This window comes from Somniosus microcephalus, chromosome 15, assembly GCF_052327205.1.
Source record: "Somniosus microcephalus isolate GS21.2 chromosome 15, FLI_Smic_1.0, whole genome shotgun sequence".
NCBI classification, from domain to species: Eukaryota; Metazoa; Chordata; class Chondrichthyes; order Squaliformes; family Somniosidae; genus Somniosus; species Somniosus microcephalus.
In genome coordinates this window covers 118482304-118502603 of record NC_141001.1, presented here as the reverse complement: position 1 = coordinate 118502603, position 20300 = coordinate 118482304, and the positions used below count along the sequence as shown (strand labels likewise).

At 46.6% G+C, this 20300-nt stretch overlaps 1 protein-coding gene across 10 annotated transcripts in view; it reads right to left on the bottom strand.

Moving 5' to 3' along the window:
- ppfibp2b (PPFIA binding protein 2b) overlaps nucleotides 1-20300 on the bottom strand; it is a 474628-nt gene that overhangs the window by 212584 nt on the left and 241744 nt on the right. Inside the window, exon 1 of one of the 10 annotated variants that reach the window (XM_086008345.1) lies at nucleotides 267-777. The exons of the other annotated variants lie outside the window; for them this stretch is intronic. Coding sequence (XP_085864471.1) covers nucleotides 267-329 — 63 coding nt within the window. The 5' untranslated portion in view covers nucleotides 330-777. Of the gene's footprint in view, nucleotides 1-266; nucleotides 778-20300 lie in introns of those variants that run through there. 10 annotated transcript variants of the gene reach the window in all.

The window sequence follows — 20300 nt, the reverse complement described above, 5'->3', positions numbered from 1 at the left end:
CAACATCCTCGAAAATCTCCTCTGCACCCTCTCGAGTGCATAATTGTGGCACACAGTTTAAAGAACTTTCTTGAAAGGCAGGTTTCTGGGAACGTTGTGTTCCTTAATGACATGTTTCAGAAAGAGCAGACTAACAATTGATATTCAGTAACCCACCCAGTGTTGAGGGCGGGGGGGGGGGAGAGAAACGCTAATTCGTGAAAAGAGCTGTCAAAACTTGCACAGATTTCTCGAGTTAAAACACATGAGCGCAAAAAGCTACTTACCCTTTTCAGCCAAGTGAGGTGCTTGTAAATATCAATCTCACCATCCATGCTATGGGTCTGCATTAGCCATTATCCCAGGGAGAGAGAGAGAACTTTCTGCACCGAGGTGCAGTTGCTCTGCAGTGGCCCCACGCTGAGAGTGGTGTATAAATCCGATTCTCCTTCCCCACCCCGATTCCCCCAGGCCGGGAACAGCCTAAAACCGAGGCAGCGCAGGACTGTCTCAACCCAGGGCAGAACGTCTCGTCTCAGTAGATCCACAGGGCATCTGGTTTGCAGCACAAACTTTAACAACAGGCTCTCACCGGTGAACTTGCTGCGGCATTGGGTTACTGCAGCGTGCTTGCTGTTAACAAACTCACTCCAGCCTCGACGTAATCCGACTCGTCTCCCCTTTCATTTTTTTTAAAAAAAAGCAAGAGTGTTTGTTATTAAACCAGCAGCCCTGTTTCTCTATTAATCAAGTGAGACAGACTAACTGCTGCCCGACTCCAGCTATTTCCTGTCGGACTAGTAGCGATCACACAACATAAGCCATTCCCAACACCCCCCCCCCAACTGCATTTCACTCTGGGTATCAGACTAAAAATAGCACCGTCCACCCTCGTCCTGCAAGCTTCACTGAAAGGTGAGCAGCCAAGTTACAGGAGGCTGAGCGGCTCTTTAGTGAGTGAATGTTTGCTGGCAAAAAAATCTCAATCGAACAACGGCGATCTACTATTTTTTTTTGAACTGTCACTTTCAGCAACTTTCTAACCAGCCTCTCCTGCAAAGCTCTCCGGTTCCCCTGGTAACAGCAGGTTAATTTTAAAGCCGCGAATGGGATTCAAGCAAGCTAATCCGCTTTAAGTGCCTTTCAGTCATTCACGAGCAACCACAGTCTCAGGATCAGCACTTCTGATATTCAGTAACAAGGGCAAAGGGGGGAATATCCAGGGCTGACACTCCCAGTTGCAGTACTGAGGGAGTGCTGCACTGTCTGTGGGGCAGTACTGAGGGGGCGCCGCACTGTCGGAGGGGCAGTACTGAGGGAGTGCTGCACTGTCGGAGGGGCAGTACTGAGGGAGTGCCGCACTGTCGGAGGGGCAGTACTGAGGGAGCGCTGCACTGTCTATGGGGCAGTACTGAGGGAGTGCTGCACTGTCTGTGGGGCAGTACTGAGGGGGCGCCGCACTGTCGGAGGGGCAGTACTGAGGGAGTGCTGCACTGTCGGAGGGGCAGTACTGAGGGAGTGCCGCACTGTCGGAGGGGCAGTACTGAGGGAGCGCTGCACTGTCTGTGGGGCAGTACTGAGGGAGCGCTGCACTGTCGGAGGGGCAGTACTGAGGGAGTGCTGCACTGTCGGAGGGGCAATACTGAGGGAGCGCTGCACTGTCGGAGGGGCAGCACTGAGGGAGCGCTGCACTGTCGGAGGTGCCGTCTTTCACATTTTAATGTTCTCTCGGGAGGACATAAAAGATCCCATGGCCACTATTTTGAAGAGCAGGGGAGTTCTCCCCGGTGTCCTGGGCCAATATTTATCCCTCAATCAACATCACTAAAACAGATGATCTGGTCATTATCACATTGCTGTTTGTGGGAGCTTGCTGTGCGCAAATTGGCTGCTGCGTTTCCTACATTACAACAGTGACTGCACTTCAAAAAGTACTTCATTGGCTGTAAAGTGCTTTAGGATGTCCTGAGTTCAAGAAAGGCGCTATATAAATGCAATTCTTTCTTTTTCTCTCTCTCTCTCTATTTCTTTCTTTACCAAAGGTTGTTCAGAGTCCTTTATCACTCAGGCCTGCCCCTGTCGGGCAGCCTCAGCACTCAAGCAGGCTGCTGCTCATTTCAGCAACGTCAGCCCTTTCTATGCTGCTGGGCATTTCCACTGACAGCCATACCATTCCAAAAATGCATACGTTCCACGCATGTTCCAACAACTTGCATTTCTATAGTGCCTTTCACAAGCACCGGACGTCCCAAAGCGCTTTACAGCCAATGAAGTAGTTTTTGAAGTGTGGTCACTGTTGTAATGTAGGAAATGCGGCAGCTAATTTGCGCACAGCAAGCTCCCGAGGCGCTTCAGACGAGCGATTATCAGACACAAATTGACACCGAGCCACACAAGGAGATATTAGGACTGGTGACCAAAAGCTTGGTCAAAGAGGGAGCTTTTGAGTGCCGGGCCCATCAGAGGACAGTGTTCCCAAGTTGAATTTAATCAGGGGAGAAAAGGTTGGGGGAAGGAAAAAAAAAAAGGCCCAAAGATTTGGGCCGGGACCCCAGGAAGTCTGGAAAAGAAAACACGGTGGTGGTTCAGTGCGAGGATAAGGAGATACCAGCTTGGGATATTATCCAAGCGGTACATGAGGACTGCGGTGAGGGAAGCTGCTTTGCCTGCCGACCAAAGCCGAATGTTGGGTTCGAGGTGACGGTCAGTGGTCGAGAGGAGGTGGAAAGACTTTTACTCAGTCTGAAAGTTGGAGATAAGTTCTTGGAGGTATCTCTGCTTGTAATGTATACAACATTGAAGGGACTGCTTTGTATTGCGGATGTACATCCTTAGTTGCGAGCGTGTATAACAGACGCGTATCGATTTGTATAGTCAGTGCTGAAGTTCCAGTTACCCAGTAAAGATCACTTGAAGTTACTCTCAGTCTCTGCTGCTTTATTATTTTATGTAGTTGTGTGTAGCGGTACAAACACAACACTGCTATATTCGGAAGAGGTGGTGGTCTCATTCTTAAACCTGCCGGTTTATATTGAGGACGATGTGCTAATAAAAATGTTGGAGTCGTGGGACATTAAAATTTACTCAGCAATAAAGAGGAGATACTATCCAGGAACACGGGTAGCAGATGGAACCCGTTATGTAAAGGTGCGGTTCCCAGAGGGGGTGGAGTCATTGCCGTACAGCATGAAATTCGAGACAATGGAAGGAGTGCAGTACTTCTGGGTACTGCATGATAACCAGGTGAAGGTTTGTTATTATTGTCTTGGACACGACCATCTTGTAAGAAGCTGTCCAGATTTATACTGTTATAACTGCGGCAAGTCTGGACACATCGCTCGGAGCTGCAAGGCGGAGAGCTGTGGGGTGTGTCACAAAGGCCCCACCCGCTGTGAGTGTGAGGCAGAAGGAAGCCCCTTGAATGACGAGGAGATGGGAGAAGGAGCAGGAGGTATGAGTGGAGCAGCCAGAGGAGCGGAGCAGGCAGAGGACACAGCTGGTGAATGGAAGGAGAAAAGAGCACAGGAAGAGGCAGAAAATTACGGAGCAGAGAACAGGATGGAAATGGTGGAAAACACACCAAGTACGGTGGAAAAGGACAAAGACAGCAGAGGGCAGCACGGGTCGAGGGCAGAGTCGAGCCATAATACGGCTCGGCTCTCCCTAAAGAATCTGGTGTCCGCGGGTGGCGAGGAGGCGGGAGCGGGGTGCGGGGTAAGTGTAAGTACTCCAAAGAAAGACAGGGAGTCGGACATCTCGGGGAGCAGGAGGGAACAAGACAAGGAGAGGGTGCAAGAGAACATAACAACATAAGAAATAGGAGCAGGAATAGGCCACTTGGCCCCCCGAGCCTGCTCCGCCATTCGATAAGATCATGGCTGATCTTGGGCTCAAAGCCACTTCCCCCCCCCGCCCCCCATAACCTTTCTCTCCCTTATCTTGCAAAAATCTGTCTCTCTCCACCTTAAGTGTATTTAATGACCCAGCCTCCACAGCTCTCTGGGGCAGAGAATTCTACAGATTTACGACCCTCTGAGAGAAGAAATTCCTCCTCATCTCAGTTCTAAAAGGGCGACCCTTTATTCTGAAACTGTGCCCCCGAGTTCTAGATTTCCCCACGAGGGGAAACATCCTCTCTGCATCTACCTTGTCGAGCCTCCTCAGTATCTTATATGTTTCAATAAGATCACCTCTCATTCTTCTAAATTCCAATGAGTATAGGCCCAGCCTGCTCAACCTTTCCTCATAAGTCAACCCCTCATCTCTGGAATTAACCCTGTGAATCGACTCTGAACTGCCTCCAATGCAGGTATATCCTTCCTTAAATAAGGAGACCAAAACTGTACACAGTACTCCAGGTGTGGTCTCACCAATACCTTGTACAATTGTAGCAGGACTTCCCTGCTTTTATACTCCAACCCCCTTGAAATAAAGGCCAACATTCCATTTGCCTTTTTGATTACTTGCTGTACCTGCATTCTAACTTTTTGTGTTTCATGCACAAGGACCCCCAGGTCCCTCTGAACTGTAGTGTTTTGTAATCTCTCTCCATTTAAATAATAATTTGCTTTTTTATTTTTCCTGCCAAAGCGTATAACCTCGCACTTTCCCACATTATACTCCATCTGCCAAATGTTTGCCCACTCACTTAGCCTGTCTATATCTCTTTGCAGATTCTTTGAGTCCTCTGCACAACTTGCTTTCCCACCCATCTTTGAATCATCCGCAAACTTGGCTACATTACACTCGGTCCCTTCATCCAAGTCATTAATGTAGATTGTAAATAGTTGAGGCCCCAGCATCGATCCCTGTGGCACCCCACTAGTTACCGTTTGCCAACTGGAAAATGACCCATTTATCCCGACTCTCTGCTTTCTGTTAGTTAGCCAATTCTCTGTCCATGCTAATATATTACCCCCAACTCCGTGAGCTCTTATCTTATGCAGTAACCTTTTATGTGGCACCTTATCGAATGCCTTCTGGAAATCCAAATACACCACATCCACTGGTTCACCTTTGTCCACCCTGCTCGTTACATCCTCAAAGAACTCCAGCAAATTTGTTAAACATGATTTCCCTTTCATAAAACCATGCTGACTCTGCTTGACTGCATTATGATTTTCCAAATGCCCGGCTACTGCTTCCTTAATGAAGGACTCCAGCATTTTCCCAATGACAGATGTAGGGCTAACTGGTCTATAGTTTCCTGCTTTCTGTCTCCCTCCTTTCTTAAATAGGGGTGTTACATTTGTGGTTTTCCAATCCGCTGGGACCTCTCCAGAGTCCAGGGAATTTTGGTATATTGCAACCAATGCATCCACTATCTCTGCAGCCACTTCTTTTAAGACCCTGGGATGCAGGCCATCTGTTCCAGGGAACTTGTCATGTTTTAGTCCCATTATTTTACCAAGTACTATTTCCTTAGTGATAGTGATTGTCTTTAGTTCCCCCCTCCCTGTGGCCCCTTGATTATCCATTATTGGGATGTTGTTAGTGTCTTCTACCATGAAGACAGATACAAAATATTTGTTCAATGTCTCTGCCATTTCCCCATTCCCCATTATTAATTCCCCAGTCTCATCCTCTAAGGGACCAATGTTTACTTTAGCTACTCTCTTCCTTTTTATATACCTGTAGAAACTCTTACTATCTGTTTTAATATTTCATAATTCATCATCTTTCTCTTTTTTTTTAGTCATCCTTTGCTGGTTTTTAAAGATTTCCCAATCCTCTGGTCTCCCACCAATCTTGGTAACATAGTATGCCTTTGTTTTCAATTTGATACCATCCTTTGTTTCCTTAGTTAGCCACAGATGGTGCTCCCTTCTCTTAAAATCTTTCTTTCTCACTGGAATATATTTTTCTTGAGAGTTAGGAAATATCTCCTTAAATGTCCACCACTGCATTTCAACTGTCTTACCCTTTAATTTATTTTCCCAGTCTACTTTAGCTAGTTCTGCCCTCATGCCATTATAATTGCCTTTGTTTAAGATCAGGACGGTGGCATAGTGGTTAGCACTGTTGCCTCACAGCGCCAGGGACCCGGGTTCGAATCCGGCCTCGGGCGACTGTCTGTGTGGAGTTTGCACATTCTCCCCGTGTTTGCGTGGGTTTCCTCCGGGTGCTCCGGTTTCCTCCCACAGTCCAAAGATGTGTGGGTTAGGTTGATTGGCTATGATAAATTGACCCTTAGTGTTAGGGGGATTAAATACGTGGGGTTATGGGGATAGGGTGGGATATGTGTTGATGTAGGGGTTACGGGGATCGGGTGGGATATGTGTCGGTGCAGGCTCGATGGTCCGAAATGGCCTCTATCTGCACTGTGGGGTTTCTGTGAGGACACTGGTTTGAGATACAACATTCTCACCCTCCAACTGAATTTGAAATTCAACCGTGCTATGATCACTCTTTCCTAGAGGATCCTTTACTATGAGATCATTTATTAATTCTGTCTCATTACACAGTACCAGATCCAAGATAGCCTGCTCCTTGGTTCATTCCATTACATACTATTCTAGGAAACCATCCCAGATGCACTCTATGAATTCCTCCTGAAGGCTACCAATGCAAATTTGATTTGTCCAATTAAGGCAGGGGCCTTAAAAGGGGCAGCAGGATGGGAGTGGGGAGACAAAGACGCCAGAAGGGAGCAAGGTAGGTGCAGATGCGCCATTGTCCCAGAGAGAGAAGAAACAGGGAGCAAGGGTCAGCGGTGGAGATGAGGCCGAAGGGAGTGGCACTACTGGAGTAACCGTGATAGCAGGAAGACTCTCTAAGGGAGATTATGTATCTGATGGGGCGCAGGAACGGGAGGTTACAGAAGAACTCGAGAGTGAGGAGTCAGAGGGGGGACAGAGACATGGAAGTGGGGGGTGGGGGGTGGGGAGTGGGGTGGCATCATGTGGCCCAAACCTAATGTAAGGAAGAGGCTGAAACTGCAGGGAAGGTTCAAACAGGAGGTGAAAAAGAGACGGAGACTGCAGGAGAAAGCAACAGCTGCCCGAAAAGTTGGGAAGGAGCAGAGCTTAAATGATGGGGGGATTATCAGGCACACTTCCCTTATTCAGAGCCATGATTACCGATCAATTTTTAAAGTACAATAAATTAGTATATGTTATGGGAGACAAATTAAACTTCAGGTTTTGATGTTAAAATGTGGTGGCGGAATGGCTGTGCAGAGCAGCGGAATGGATTTGTATGATACAATGGAATGATCACAATGTTGTAAATGTTTTTAATGTTTAATAAATATATATTCTTTTAAAGTGGGTAGCACTCTCGCTTCGGAGTCAGAAGGTAGTGGGTTCAAGTCCCACTCCAGAGACTGGAACACAAAATTCTAGACTGACACTCCAGTGCAGTGCTGAGGGAGTGCTGCCCTGTCGGAGGTGCCGTCTTTTGGATGAGACGTTAAACCGAGGCCCTGTCTACCCTCTCAGATGGACGTAAAAGATCCCATGGCACTATTTCGAAGAAGAGCAGGGGAGTTCTCCCCAGTGTCCTGGGGCCAATATTTATCCCTCAATCAACATCACTAAAAACAGATTATCTGGTCATCATCAGACCTTTCAGGAGTGAAATTAGGAAACACTTCTACATACAAAGGGTGTGCTATATCAATTATTAATTTTAAAGCTGAGATTGATAGTTTTTTGTTAACCAAAGGTATTAAGGGATATGGGCCAAAGGCGGGTAGGTGGAGTTAGGTCGCAGATCAGCCACGATCTCATCAAATGGCGGAACAGGCTCGATGGACTGAATGGCCTCCTGTTCCTATGTTCCTATTATCACATTGCTGTTTGTGGGAGCTTGCTGTGCGCAAATTGGCTGCTGTGTCTCCTACATTACAACAGTGCTTACACTTCAAATAAGTACTTCATTGGCTGTAAAGTGCTTTGGGACATCCGGTGGTCATGAAAGGCGCTATGGAAATGCAAGTCTTTCTTTTTTAACCAATCAGATTGAAGAATCGTTAATGAGTCTGAACCAGGAAGTGTCAGTTAGAATATTTAATTTAATGTCAAATCAGGTACAGAAAGCAAAATAAAGAGAAGGAAAGAAAGATTCGGTTAAGAGAGAGAGAAAAAAGAGACAAAGAAAAAGTTAAAAAAAACATTTAAAAAAAGATCTTCAACAATAATTAAAATCTGAAGGAATGAGTCTCTACACTTGTTAATTTTCAGGGCCAGAGATGTTGTTTGGCAGTAATTAAGACTTAACAAAGCAACAACACAACTTGCATTTATATAGCGCCTTTAACGCAGTAAAACGTCCCAAGGCGCTTCACAGGAGCGATTATCAAACAAAATATAGCACCGAGCCACATAAGAAGATATTAGGACAGATGACCAAAAGCTTGATCAAAGTGGTAGGTTTTAAGGAGCGTCTTAAAGGAGGAGAGGCGGAGAGGGAGGGAATTCCAGAGCTTAGAGCCCAGGCAGCTGAAGGCACGGTCGCCAATGGTGGAGCGATTAAAATCAGGGATGCTCAAGAGGCCAGAATTTGAGGAGCGCAGAGATTCTGGAGGCTTATAGGGGTTGGAGGAGCTTACAGAGATAGGGAGGGGGGCGAGACCACGGAGTGTATTGAAAAAAAAGATAAAAGAAAACAAGGATGAAAACATTAAAGGGATACTTACACTGGAATGGACAAGCCCTAACTTTTTTTTGGCGAGTTTAGTTTGTATCTATGAGGTAAGTACAGCAACTTTACGCCATTCCATGTGTTTGAATGGCGAGTCAGACGGCGAGATACCGTTTTATCTCGGACACAAACTTCTGGATTTCCGCCTTCAACTGCACATGTGCGGTCGTCGGAAGTTGCTGCCCGATTTCCACGTAAATAACAATGAGCGCCAGTAGCCTCGCTGTTAATTTTACCACAAAATTCAGCCCAATGTGTTTGCAGGGGGAGTGAACAAGGAATTAAAGTGGGAGAAGGTAGACAGCAATGGTACAGGAGGACTGCCTATGACTGAGTCCGTCTCATGTCCTGTCCTTCAGCCCCGTACCCCATCCCCCCCGCCTCAGAACCCCCCGATAGGGTCCCACTTGTCCTCACCTTCCACCTCACCAGTCTCCGCATTCAACAGATCGTCTTTCGCCATTTCCCCCTCCTCCCACGTGATCCCACCGGCAGACACATTTTTCCCTTCCATTCCCGTTCAGCATTCTGAAGGGACTCAAGGGTTTGTGTTCTGGAGATCAAAAGGAAGAGGTCAAAAAAATAAAATTGGTTGTTCGTTAAATTCTTAATTGAAAAAAGAATATTGAAAAAACACAATATTGGACGCATTTGCGCTCAAGCCAAGAGGTGGCACAGAGACGATGGGCCGAATGGTCTCTTTCTATGCTGTGAATTTCTATGGCTCTATCTGCAAGAATATCAAGTTTACAAACAGGAGCTTTAACCATCCCCAAGAGTTGGGGCAAGATTCAATTAGGGCGCCGTCTTTTCTTTTATGATGAAGACAAGCTTAGACAATATTGGTTTGATGATTTCCCCTGCCCTTCCCTGCTGTATAACGAGGCCTTGCTCTGAACTCTCTCTCCCTCCATGGCCTCACCCCTCCCTCTCTCTGTAACCTCCTCCAGCCCTACAACCCTCCGAGATCTCTGCGCTCCTCCAATTCTGGCCTCTTGAGCATCCCCGATTTGCATCGCTCCACCATTGGTGGCCGTGCCCTAGAATCATAGAAAGTTACAGCACGGAAGGAGGCCATTTGGCCCATCGTGTCCGCGCCGGCCAACAAAGAGCCATCCAGCCTAATCCCACTTCCCAGCTCTTGGTCCGTAGCCCTGCAGGTTACAGCATCCCAAGGGCACATCCAAGTACTTTTTAAATGTGGTTAGGGTTTCTGCCTCTACCACCCTTTCAGGCAGTGAGTTCCAGACCCCCACAACCCTCTGGGTGAAGAAATTTCCCCTCAAGCTCCCTCTAAACCTTCCACCAATTACTTTAAATCTGTGCCCCCTGGTTTTTGACCCCTCTGCTAAGGGAAATAGGTCCTTTCTATCCACTTTATCTAGGCCCCTCATAATTTTATACACCTCAATAAGGTCTCCCCTCAGCCTCCTCTGTTCCAAGGAAAACAGACCCAGCCTATCCAGTCTTTCCTCATAGCTAAGATTCTCTACTCCCGGCAACATCCTCGTAAATCTCCTCTGTACCCTCTCTAGTGCAATCACATCTTTCCTGTAATGTGGTGACCAGAACTGCAGGCAGTACTCTAGCTGAGGCCTAACTAGTGTTTTATACAGTTGAAGCATAACCTCCCTGCTCTTGTATTCTATGCCACGGCTAATAAAGGCAAGCATTCCATATGCCGCCTTAACCACCTTATCTACCTGGCCTGCTACCTTCAGGGATCTGTGGACATACACTCCAAGGTCCCTTTGTTCCTCTGCACTACTCAGTGTCCTACCATTTAATGTGTATTCCCTTTCCTTGTTAGCCCTCCCCAAATGCATTACCTCACACCTCTCCGGATTGAATTCCATTAGCCACTGTTCTGCCCACCTGACCAATTTATTGATATCGTCCTGCAGGCTACAGCTTCCTTCTTCAGTATCAACCACACAGACGATTTTAGTATCATCTGCAAACTTCTTAATCATACCTCCTATATTCAAGTCTAGATCATTGATATATACCACAAAAAGCAAGGGGCCTAGTACTGAGCCCTGCGGAACCTCACTGGAAACAGCCTTCCAGTCACAAAAACACCCATCAGCCATTACCCTCTGCTTCCTGTCTCCGAGCCAGTTTTGAATCCAACTTGACACTTTGCCCTGGATCCCATGGGCTTTTAACTTCGTGACCAGTCTGCCATGTGGAACCTTATCAAAAGCCTTGCTAATATCCATACACACTACCCTCATCTACCCTCCTTGTTACCTCCTCAAAGCTCTGGAATTCCCTCCCTAATCAGCAGGATGAGAGGGTACGCTCTCAGGTGGATGTGAAAGATCCCACAGCCACGATTTCGAAGAAAAAGCACGGGGAAATTCTCCCGGTGTCCTGCACCCAATATTTATCTTTTGACCAACATCACGAAAAAACAGATTACCTGATCATTTATCACATTGCTGTTTGTGGGAGCTTGCTGTGTGCAAATTGGCTGCCGCATTTCCTATATTACAACAGTGACTACACTTCAAAAAGTGTTTCATTAGCTGTAAAGCGCTTTGGGACGTCCTGAGGTCGTGAAAGGCGCTATAGAAATGCAAGTCTTTCTTTTAAACCTCTCCGCCTCTCTACCTCACCCCCACTCCTTCAAGATGTTCCTTAAAACCTAGCTCTTTGACCAAGCTTTTAGTCATCTGCCCTAATATCACCTTTTGTGGCTCTGTGTCAAATTTAGTTTTTATTCATATCGCTCCTGTGAAGCGCCCTGGGATGTTTTGCTACGTTAAAGGCGCTGTATAAATACAAGTTGTTGTTGTTGTTTTTGAACTGAACATTTCTTTGGCTGGATAAGGTGACACGGAGAGCCCAAATGTCAGAAGAGGAATGCAATACATACAAAAAAACAATGAAGGCAGGGGGATGTCTTGAAGAGAATCTAAGGCTTGGCTTGGCTGAAGCTTTGTACGTTGTGGTCATACTCCCTTTCAAAGATCGAGGCAGACGGAGCTAGTGACCCAACATTCATATTTTCTCAATCTCCGCATACACTAATTTGCATTTATATAGTGCCTTTGATGTAGAAAAATGACCCAAGGTGCTTCACAAGAGGTCTATCTCAAAATAAACAGATATCAAGTCAAAGGGGGAGATATTAGGAGGGGTGATTAAACTTGGCCAAAGGGGTGGGTTTTAAGGAACATCTTAGAAGGAGGTGGAGAAGTTGAGGGGTTTAGGGCGGGGATGCTAGGCTGTGAGTCCTAGGAGGCTGAAGGCACAGCCGCCAATGGTGGGGTGAAGCGGGGAGTTCGGGTGGCGGGGGGGAATGGACAAAAGGCCAGAGGAACGGAGAGTTCGTGGGGCGGGGTATGTTGTAAGGTTGCAGAAGCTGGCAGGGATAGGGTGGGGTTAGGTCATGAAAGGTTTGAAACATGAAGATGAAAATTTAAAATTGGAGGTTGTGGTGATTATTCTTGTTTTATAAGAAGCATTGTAATTGGTTGCCTGTTTTCCTGCCTTGAGATATATGCTGTAAACTTATTGGTTAGTTGATTCCATGTGACCTGTGGTGGCCATCTTAAATTCAGTTTTCTACAGTTTGGTTGAGACTGGGTGCTCAACATGTACTGCTGGTTTTTTAAGGTTAATAAAGCCTAGCTTTTGAAAGGCAATCTACTCTTTATTTCAGAGGTGTTGGGAAACCGGGAGGCAATGCAGGTCACAAGGTCAGGGGTCATAGGTGGGTGGGACTTGGCGCAGGATAGAGTATGGGCAAAGTTTTCAATCAGCAGAAGTTTACAGGAGGGTGGAGAATGGGAGGCCGGCCAGGAAGGCATGGGAATACAATTGGGATTACACCACAAACTGGCAGTGGAATTTTGTAGACCTCCACATTCAGGTCAGTGGGGCACTGTGGTGTGATACTCATCATCCAGAGTTGTCAGATTGAGACAATGGTGTTTCCTGAAAGGATGTGAACTGCTCCAAATAGCTACTTGGCCACTGTACGTTAAGAGCAGCCCTTTCGTTCCCTGGTCCTTTCCTGCCAGAGACCAACAGGAGATAAGCTTGGGTGGTCCAATTCGTTGGTGTGTTCATGCAGGTCTCCACACACCCACTCCCCAAACAAGAAACTGCTGAGTTTGATTTAATCTTGTGGTATCAGTAGAAATTTGAAAAACTGGATTAGGAATTGGCTCCAATCCTGCAGCCAAAAGGTTGCAGTTAACAGATTTCGTTCAGCTCGGAGACATGTGACTAGTGGCGTCCCTCAGAGATCGGTCCCAAGCCCACTGATCTTCACGGTCTTTAGCAATGACTTGGACAGTGGTGTTGGGGGGTATGGTCAGGAAGTTTTTGCAGATAAGAACAACAACTTGCATTTCTATAGCACCTTTCATGTAGTAAAACATCCCAAGGCGCTTCGCAGGAGTGTTCTCAAACAAAATTTGACATCGAGCCACATAAGGAGAAATTAGGGCAGATGACCAAAAGATTGGTCAAAGAGGTAGGTTTTAAGGAGCGTCTTAAAGGAATGGCGTATGAGGAGAGATTGGGTCGATTGGGCTTATATTCGCTGGAGTTTAGAAGAATGAGAAACTTATTGAAACTTATAAAATTCTAACAGGACTAGACAGACTAGATGCAGGAAGGATGTTCCCGATGGTCGGGGAGTCCAGAACCAGGGGTCACAGTCTAAGGATAAGGGGTAAGCCATTTAGGACAGAGATGAGGAGGAATTTCTTCACCCAGAGAGTGGTGAACCTGTGGAATTCTCTACCACAGAAGGCAGTAGAGGCCAATTCATTAAATATATTCAAGAAGGAGTTAGATATATTTCTTAAGGCTAAAGGGATCAAGGGATATGGGGAGAAAGCAGGGACAGGGTACTGATTTTGGATGATCAGCCCTGATCTCATTAAATGGCGGAGCAGGCTCGAGGGACCGAATGGCCTACTCCTGCTCCTATCTTCTATGTTTCTATGAAAGGGAGGCGGAGAGCTTTAGGGAGGGATTTTCAGAGCTTAGGGCCCAGGCAGCTGAAGGCACGGCCACCAATGGTGGAGCGATTAAAATCGGGGATGCTCAAGAGGCCAGAATTGGAGGAGCGCAGAGATCTCAGAGGGTTAAGGGGCTGGCGAAACCATGGAGGGATCTGAGAACAAGGATGAGAATTTTAACATAGAAGTGTTGCTTAACCGGGAGTCAATGTAGGTCAGCGAGCACAGGGGTGATGGGTGAACGAGACTTGGTGCGAGTTAGGACACGGGGCAGTGAGCACAGGGGGTGATGGGTGAACGAGACTTGGTGCGAGTTAGGACACGGGGCAGTGAGCACAGGGGGCGATGGGTGAACGGGACTGGGTGTGAATTAGGACACGGGGCAGTGAGCACAGGGGGTGATGGGTGAACGGGACTTGGTGCGAGTTAGGACACGGGGCAGTGAGCACAGAGGGTGATGGGTGAACGGGACTGGGTGTGAGTTAGGACACGGGGCAGTGAGCACAGGGGGTGATGGGTGAACGGGACTGGGTGTGAGTTAGGACACGGGGCAGTGAGCACAGGGGGTGATGGGTGAATGGGACTGGGTGTGAGTTAGGACACGGGGCAGTGAGCACAGGGGGTGATGGGTGAACGGGACTGGGTGCGAGTTAGGACACGGGGCAGCAGAGTTTTGGATGAGCTCAAGTTTACGTAGATAACACCAAAATCTGTGCAAAGGTTAAGGCGGTAAAGGAGTGCCATCAAATCCAAAAAGATTTCGATGCGCTAAGGGAGTGGGCCACTCATTGGCAAATGGTGTTTAATTTAGATAAATGTAGTGTCATGCATGTTGGTAGGGCCAACACAGAATACACATATCATTTGCAAGGAACAATACTGAAAGAGGTCGAGAGAGATAAAAATCTCAGTCTTATTGTGCACAGATCACTGAAGGTTCATGACTGATGTAGAGAATCTGTAGCTAAGGTGAACAAATGTATTGGGTTGTATTAATAGAACCACTCAGTATAAATCAAAGGACACCATTTTGACACGGTACAGCTTGTTGATCAGACCACATCCAGAGTACGGTGCCCAGTTTTGGTCCACCACATGGTGGGTGATAGTGTGGCCTTGGAAAAGGTTCAGAGGAGAGGTACACGAATGATTCCCAGCTTAAAGAACCTCAGCTACTCCGATAGGCTCAAGGACCTCGGCCTATTTACTGTAGAGCAGCGTAGACTGAGAGGCGACCTGATAGAGGTCCATAAAATAATGAAAGCGCTGGATGGCATCCCTATCGATGGCTCATTCCAGTCTAAACAGATTGAGGAGGACCAGGGGGCAGGAGATTAAACTGTGTAAGAGTGGGAATAGACTGGATGTCGGGCGGTTCTTCTTTCCCCAGAGAGCGGTGAGCCTCTGGGATGTGTTGCCTGGTGCGGTGGGCGCTGACTCTGCATCTCCTTCAAGAGGGAGCTGGACCGGTTCCTGACTGGGGCCGACATCACATCATAGAGAAGGTCAGTGTCTTTAGAGACAACACTCGGTCCGTGTGATCTCCTGGACCGGTTTCGATCGACTGATGGGGTCGGTGAGGAATTTTTCCCTTATTGAACCCGGGGTTTTACTGCTTTTTTGCCTCTCCCAGGAGATTACATGGCTGCAGGGAAGGTGTGAGGTGGACAAGCCAACATGGTGTGGGGTAGGCTTGATGGACCAGAGGGTCGTACCCTGCCCGTCAATATCATATGTTCGTAAACAATTGTTTTTATCTGCTTAAGTTGGAGCTTTGTGAAAAACAGTCCAGTTCAGTGAGTATTGCAGAGGAGATTTACTAGGATGGTACCAGGGATGAAAGACTTCAGTTACATGGAGAGACTGGGGTTGTTCTCCTTAGAGCAGAGAAGGTTAAGGGGAGATTTGATAGAGTTCAATATCTTGAAGAGCTTTGATAGAGTAAATAAGGAGAAACTGTTTCCACTGGCAGAAGGGTCAGTAACCAGAGGACACAGATTTCAGGTAATTGGCAAAAGAATCAGAGGGGCGATGAGGAAAAAAACAGGGAGTTGTTATAATCTGGAATGTGCTGCCTGAAAGGGCGGTGGAAGCAGATTCAATAGTAACTTTCAAAAGGGAATTGGATAAATACTTGAAAAGGAAAAATTTGCAGGGCTATGGGGAAAGAGCAGGGGGGAGTGGGACTAATTGGAGAGCTTTTTCAAAGAGCCGGCACAGGCACGATGGGCCAAATGGCCTCCTTCTGTGCTGTATCGCTCTAGGATCCCATGAGACGTGATGGATGCAATTGCAACGCCATAATACGAGTTAAATATGTCTTGGATACAATTGTGGCAAAAAAGCCCCAGTGAGATCCAAGGACTGTACTGTTCACCAAACACAATCTAATTGGTCCACTAGTAAATCACACACCTCACTAGCTCTGACAAACTAACGTCCAGTAAAGTGAAAACTTTTAAGAAACTTCGAACAACTCAAACCCATAAATTCCAATGGTAAAGAAATTTGGAACCAGATTCCAATGAAAGGCTTGGCTTCCCAGGCTCCCTTCATGAATGTGACACTATTGGGTAGCAACATCAACTTGCATTTATATAGCGCCTGACGTAAGAAAACTATTAGGCACTTGGTCTAAGCGTTAAACAAAGCTTTAATCAACTGTTTTACAACATGGAGATCTAGTTGTGCCCTTCACTAGTTCCTGTTAAGACTGTCCTGAGCAAGCTGGGCCCATGCCCGTATACTCTCCCTGGACAGCGCCACACATAGGCCGCTCAGTATTACTTCATAAGTCTTTCTTTCATGAATGACTGGTTCATGTCAGCGCCTTTAACGTAGTAAAACATCCCGAGAAGCTTCACAGCAGCGATTATCAAACAAATATTTGACACCGAGCCACATAAGAAGATATTAGGACAGGTGACCAAAAGCTTGGTCAAAGGTTTGAAGGAGTGGCTTAAAAGGAGGAGAGGGAGAGGCGGAGAGGTTAGGGAGGGAATTCCAGAGCTTGCAGCAGCTGAGGGCAAGGCCGCCAATGGTGGAGCGGTGAAAATCGGGGATGCGCAGGAGGCCAGAATTGGAGGAAGACAGAGATTCCGGAGGGTTGTAGGCAATGTTCCCACTAAGCTGCGCGGCCACGCGGCGGTCTGGAGGTCCCGCGCAGGCCGCTCACCGGCTTTTAAAATCGGAAAAACCGCGCACGCGTGAAAATTTGAATGGGCCGCGCGACCAGTTAAAGAGACCATGCAGAGAAAAAAAAATGACAGGGAACATTGGTTGTAGGGCTGGAAGAGGTTACAGAGATAGGGAGGAGGCGGGGCCACGGAGGGATTTGAAAACCACAATGATAATTTTAAATAAACACCCAATTACTGTTCCTGACAAAGTTGGAGATAGCATCAAGACAACAGTTACTGGAGCTCTCCCCGGGAATGAAGTGGGCCCCCTGGTTAAACAACATTTGCAGATACCTCTTCGGAAGATGCCCTGAATTTATACGCATCAACTGTCAGCGGAATGCTGGTCTTGTTAAAATAGCGTCAGCAAGCCTAGTTAATGGAACGTCTCAGGAATTGTCTTTGATCTGTGTTTAAGTTTGTTCACAAAGGTTCCCATCTGAGCATAGCCCTCATCGCTGTTAAGACTAATAAAACGCTTTATATAACGTTAACTGTTCATCGGAGCCGGTTGTCAGGGCAAATTTATTCTGCAACTATATTCTACATGTCAGCCATGGCTCAGTGGGTAACGCTCTCTTGCCTTTGGGTCAGAAGGCTCTGGGTTCAAGTCCCACTCCATGAGACTTGAGCACAAAAATCTAGGCTGACACTCCACTGCAGTGCTGAGGGAGCGCTGCACTGTCGGAGGTGCCGCCTTTCGGATTAAACACAGCACCTTTCACCACCTCAGGACGCCCCAAAGTGATTTACAGCCAATGAAGTACTTTTTGAAGTGCAGTCACTGTTGCGCACAGCAAGCTCCCACAAACAGCAATGTGATAATGACCGGATAATCTGTTTTTGTTGTGTTGCTTGAGTGATAAATATTGGCCAGGACATCGTGATAACTCCTTTGCTCCTTTTCGAAATAGTGCTGTGGCTTCGGTTTAACGTCTCATCCGAAAGACGGCACCTCCGACAGTGCAGCACTCCCTCAGCACTGCACTGGGAGTGTCAGCCTGGCTTTCTGTGCTCCCCCACTAAGCCACGGCTGACACTGACTTGTACCACGTTAAAGGCGTTATATAAATGAGGGTTATTGTTGATTGCTTTCTCGGTAGACAACTGCTTCAGCACTGAATGGAACACAAGGCACTGCATCAAATGTAAAGGCACTTTCCTGATTTAAATACTTGGCACGAAGGGTGAATGTTTTCCTGATTCAGTAGTTATTTCTGTGCAATCCACAATTTCATGAAATATTTTGCTGATAGCTATATGTTTCACCCTAGTTATCTGGTTATCAAAACAAGAATTACTTCTGTGACACCTAGAATCAATTCTTGAGCAGCATGTGTTTACATTTAACAGATTCTCCCTTTCCTTGTTAATATTTGAAGTACTTTGAACTTGAGTCAGTGGGTAGCACTCTCGCTCCCGAGCCAGAAAGTTGCGTGTTCAATCTCCACTCCAGCATCTTGAGCCCATAATCCAGGCCGACACTCCCAGTGCAGTACTGAGGGAGTGTCGGTTGGCCTGGAGATTATTTCAAAGGCGCTATATGAATGCAAGTTCATTCTTTTCGAAGTTACTGTGCTTACCAGTTTCATGAAGTTGCTGCAGTTGCACATGAATTGCCCATTAAACTTGCCACAGAAAGTTATGTCTAGTAGTTGTCAGCGTAAGTACCCTTTTAACAACATGATAATTGTTTCCCCCATTACAACAGTGACTACACTTCAAAAGTACTTCATTGGCTGTAAAGCGCTTTGGAACGTCTTGAGGTCGTGAAAGGCGCTGTAGAAATGCATGTCTTTATTTTTTTAAATGATTGCCTATCAACCTCTCTTGCCCAGAAAGTGAACAATTAATAGTGTGGAGTCTCATTCCCTCAGGTAGTAAATTGTTGCTGGAGATTTTAAAACTATCAAATTTTTAAATTTTAAATGTTTTTTCTTACTTTTCCTTTCTGTCTCTTTTTTTTCCTCTCTCTCTCTCAATCCAATCTTTCTTTCCCTCTTTTTATTTCTCTTTCTGGACCTGATTTGACTCGAATTCACCCGATTTCCTTCTCCGTCGTTCTTCTGTTTCTTTCTCAATCCTTAAATCTCATTGGCTAAGGAGACAGACTGTTGGTCCCGTTGTTCAGAGGTCCCAGATACCCCGTTGCCCTCGCCACTCTGGTATCAGCTCGCGCTCCTGGCGAGTTACAGAGCAAAATGAATTTTAAGCTTGAGGGGAAAAAGTCTAACTAACAGGGCAGGCGGAAAGATTTTGGGCCATTATTGTGTTATTTTTTAAAAAAGGAAACTGCACGAATTAAGAGAAAACATTTAAACAGCAACGGTGTGTGAGATCAGTGGAGAATCTGAGAGAGTTTAGTCCAGTCAGCACTTTTAGCACAGTGATGTCTACTGCGAGAGGGCTGGGCTATATTTAAACAGCCGGTCACACCCCGATGGTTTGGATGCAACGAGCTGCAGATTGTTTACGACCAACACAGCACTGGCAGCTGGCACGGCGATCTGAGGTCTTCTTATGAGCATTCAAACCTGGAGTGACAGCAGTGGCTGAAGCTGCACTTCCAACAACAGGACACAATCCCAGTGAGTGCTGGACAAATCCACCTGTCGGAAGTTGCATTAGATTTTCTCAATGCCTGTGTGTTGGTCGAATTAACAATTGCACCTTTGCGCTGTCACTATATTTAAAAAAGGGGCAAAATCACCACTTACAGCAAGGGATTAGATTACTTCAAATCAAAATCTACATTCACAAAGTTAACTTTTCAGCCTCCTACAACAACAACTTGCATTTACACAGGGCCTTTAACATAGTAAAGCGTCCCAAGGCGCTTCACAGGAACGATTATCAAATAAAATTTGACACCGAGCCACGAGGAGAAATTTGGTCAGGTGACCAAAAGCTGGGTCCAAGAGGTCGGTTTTAAGGAGTGTCTTAAAGGAGGAGAGAGAGGTAGAGAGACGGAGAGGTTTAGGGAGGGAATTCCAGAGCTTAGGACCCAGGCAGCTGAAGGCACGGCCACCAATGGTGGAGCGGTTAAAATCGGGGATGTTCAAGATTCAGTTTGTTCTCAAAATGGTTGGATCCAAGTTAGACAATAGGTGTGAATTTAAAGCGAGCCACAAGAAGCTCGTACGAATGACCACAGGGTCCATTCGAGACACAGTGGGGCTTTAGGGCCCAGGCAGCTGAAGGCACGGCCGCCAATGGTAGAGCAATTAAAATCGGGGATGCGCAAGAGGCCAGAATTGGAGGAGCGCAGAGATCGCGGAGGGTTGTAGGGCCGGAGGAGGTGACAGAGACAGGGAGGAGCCAACCCATTCCTCTGAGCAATGTAGTTCCGCAACATGAATAGATTTACTTGTTTAAAAGAATTTCGTTGTTCTAAAAAAAATCATTGGGTTTTACCTCACTCATGGTTTATCCTTCCCCCAGTCAGGTTCACGGTGCACTCGTCTTTAACTCTGAAATTAAACTCTTGCCTTTCATCATAGGTTTTTAAAAACAATTA